The following is a 3,503-nucleotide window of genomic DNA, read 5'->3' on the forward strand; positions in this document are numbered from 1 at the left end:
CATCAGCAATTCCTGGACGACGTGAAGGATCAATTGCAGCTGATATTCACCCACTTGGAGCCGAATAGACTGAACACATTTGAGTCAGTATAAGCGGTACCCATCGACCTAAACCTGTGACTGACTACAGTACGTCCCAAAACTGGTGCAACCACTACACTCTTCGATTGACTTCCCTGCCCCTTATGCCAAGATGCACTAGTCTACATTTGGAGTTCTTCCGGCAGTTGTGTGTGTATTTCACCGTACGTATGTTACATAGTAATTTCGGGCATGTATTCGATTGAAATTTCAATATATCCGACACCTCCATGCCCCTCCACCGAGGCAGCTTTCCTTGGGAGTCGCACTTAACAATCTATCACGAGTGGTCCAACCAAACATGGCTCCAAACCTAGCCCCTTCCAAGCATGAGCTTATCTATGACATGATCCACAGTGGCGAACTATCTATAACTAAGATGGCACAGGCCGCTGGTTGCAACAAGAGCACCATCTCGAGAATATCTTCCAATATAAAAATGTTTGGCAGCGTCAAGGCACCTCCAAATAAGGGCGGACGACCCCGTAGTATCACTCCAGTCATGCTCGAGGCCTTGTGCGACCATCTGATCGAAAAGCCTGCCTTGTATCTGGACGAGATGGTGATTTTTTTGTGGGACGAATTCGCTCTTCAAGCAACGAAATCGAGCGTCAGTCGCGCCCTTAAGTCCAAAGGCTGGTCAAAAAAGACTGCTCGGGTCAAGGCACGAGAACGCAACCTTGACCTTCGGGACGAATACCATCATTTTATCTCAGACTTCAAGTCTTACCACCTTGTCTATGTCGATGAATCTGGGTGTGATAAAAGGATAGGCTTCCGGCGAACGGGTTGGTCCCCCCTTGGTACTGCACCTGTTCAAGTGTCGAAATTTCATCGTGATCAGCGTTATCAGATTCTGCCTGCGTATGCGCAAGACGGCATTGTTTTGTCTCGAGTGTTCCAGGGTTCAACTGACGCATCCGTCTTTGGGGATTTTATCGAGCAGCTCCTCCAGCACTGTGGGAAATGGCCCGAGCCGAAGTCTGTGCTAGTGATGGACAACGCATCCTTTCATCACTCGGACAGAATTAAACAGATTTGCTCAGAAGCTGGCGTAAAGCTAGTGTATTTGCCTCCATATTCTCCTGATTTGAATCCTATTGAGGAGTATTTTGCTGAGCTGAAGGCCTTTATCCGGCGTAATTGGCAATCCTACGAAGAAAATCCAGCGCAAGGATTCGATAAATTCCTTGAATGGTGTGTTGACGTTGTTGGTGCGAGGGAGAAGAGCGCGGAGGGGCATTTTCGGCACTCTGGCCTAGCTGTCGAGGTACAGCCTACTGCGGCAGCAGAGTTCAGGACTAACCTCACCGGCTAACTAGAGCGAATTCGTTCATGGGCATTATTGCGAATCATGTTGTATTATGAGCCGAGCTTCTGCAACATTCAGAGATACAAAATGCATATATTCTTCGACATGTCAATGTCATCGTACCAATCTCTAATGCACTGATAGGGTATCTAACCACCCGCCAAGTCGTAAGCCTGTAAGATATCCCAAATGTGTCGATCCATCTTCTCTGACATCTAGCTCCTCCATATCACGAAGGACCTGCTCAATATATTCGCCAGCGCCGCTAAGTTTCATAATAAGTGCGATGGCGCGGTGGACATCAAAAAGCCGGGGGGATGGCGGATCAACCGTGCGATGAGGACTTAGGGTAAGCGATCGTGTGACGGGAAACAAGGGGTCACGTAAGAAAGGACTGCGTTCTGTCGAATCTATCTTGTACTGGTGTCGTGTGCCAGTGGGTTCGAAATAGATCTTGAATTCGCCAAATAGCCGGTGGTAGTCCAGCGTTAGAGTGAGGGCGTTCATAGGACTGTCGATTTTTGGTCCATCAATAAGATGGATTATTCCAGGATCAAACATGTCCAAGATCCGAAGAGCATTTTTCTTTGAATCGCTCTAGGCACAACGTTAGCACCGTCAAAATATCAATCTCAATAATCGGACATACCAAATCGGTTTCACCAGAAGCTACCGTCGTCAAACAATGAGGGAGAATGTGGGCAACCTCCAAGTATTGAAATTGATCACTGGACTCATCCTTCAATGGGTTCCCGTCATCATCAGCACAAGATTCCGCATTCTCCTCGAAACGCTTTCTGGCTGCTGCTCTATCGAATTTCCGAGACACTACACAGCGGTGGCGGTCGCGCATAAGACATTTCTGTCGTAAAACAGATACACGTTGTCTCGTGCCGGTCGGTGTTGAGCTCTGCAGCGAAGATAACGACGTGGGCGTTGGTTGTGGTGTTTTGACTGATGATGCTCTAACTGCAATTGTGAATTAGCATATACTCACTGGAGATCAAGCAATATGTATATGTAAGGAATTAACGAACGGGGGAGGAGAAAATTTTCAACGATATACTCAGCAAACTTTTCTAAGCCTCCGTGAAGCTTGTTTATTTGTTCCGGTTCCCATGAAGAAAATCCCTCGAAGAATGCCAAGGCGAGGGCAATATCAGAATCAACGGCCTGTCCTTCGTCGAAACGCAGGTCCTCATAGATGTATGTGAGGAAGAAAGTCATAAAGGTATCCGGCGATGTAACGTGCTCGAGAGTAGCCTGAATAAGTGCCGCAGGCCGATAGCCCTTCCGAACGGTCTTCTCGGAGCCATAATGCCGTACAAGCCTGATCACCAGGTTCCTTGCCAACTCATGCTGCTTTCGTGTTAATAATAATGGTAGTGAGAAGTCTAAAACCCCCTCCAGGGAGGACTGGTGACGGTGAGTCGCCATCGCTGGGAACTCGCAAGCCTTGGGCTGAGGGCGAGTAAGATGGTGGAGGCATGCGATGAGCTGACTCATATCGGGTTTAACGTCGGCCCGGCAGAATCACCCAGTCATAGATACGTTGATCCGTTTTAGCTCACCACTTCCTCATCACATCACTTCATTATTTTGGCAGAACTGTTCTAGTAATGATACTTGAGTCACTGTTATAGAACTGTAATATTGTAGAGCTTGTTCGCAAACGTAACTAAAAACCAAATTTAACGACGCCATCCCAGCTTGGAATTGGAAGACCCCTTCTCGCAAGCTCGTCTCTTTTTTTAGCTCTCATCTGGCCACGGAATTTTCCCCAATCGGCATACAAAGCCAAGTCCGCAACCGATATCTTAATATAAGATTTATGTGTAGGCTGAGCTTCAATGAAAGCTTCCGAAGCACTGGATAAATTTTCGGTTGCTGGAACCCCATGTGGATGTAAGTGGGCATTAGGCCAACCTTCCACGGAAGATGCGTCGGGAATAATCCATTCCTCGACAGGCTCTTCGGCGGCAGGCTCTTCGGCGGCAGGCTCATCGGCGGCAGGCTCTTCGGCGGCAGGCTCATCGGCAGGCTCATCGGCGGCAGGCTCTTCGGCAGGCTCATCGGTGGCAGGCTCATCGGTGGCAGGCTCTTCGGCGGC

At 48.5% G+C, this 3,503-nt stretch overlaps 2 protein-coding genes across 2 annotated transcripts; one reads left to right on the top strand and one right to left on the bottom strand.

Moving 5' to 3' along the window:
• Positions 1-382: 382 nt before the first annotated feature.
• Positions 383-1,399, top strand: PGRI_096100 (uncharacterized protein; the record flags this gene model as incomplete). Its single annotated transcript, XM_040797323.1, has 1 exon — positions 383-1,399. One exon carries the CDS (start codon positions 383-385, stop codon positions 1,397-1,399), a length of 1,017 nt encoding a protein of 338 aa, XP_040647974.1.
• Positions 1,400-1,522: 123 nt separating this feature from the next.
• PGRI_096110 (HNH endonuclease signature motif containing protein) lies at positions 1,523-2,882 on the bottom strand (the record flags this gene model as incomplete). Its single annotated transcript, XM_040797324.1, has 4 exons — positions 1,523-1,990; positions 2,043-2,362; positions 2,431-2,752; positions 2,811-2,882. The coding sequence occupies 4 exons, from the start codon at positions 2,880-2,882 to the stop codon at positions 1,523-1,525; spliced, it is 1,182 nt and encodes a 393-aa protein (XP_040647975.1).
• Between the last annotated feature and the right edge of the window lie 621 nt (positions 2,883-3,503).

This window comes from Penicillium griseofulvum (genome assembly GCF_001561935.1).
Source record: "Penicillium griseofulvum strain PG3 chromosome Unknown contig_38, whole genome shotgun sequence".
NCBI lineage: Eukaryota > Fungi > Ascomycota > Eurotiomycetes > Eurotiales > Aspergillaceae > Penicillium > Penicillium griseofulvum.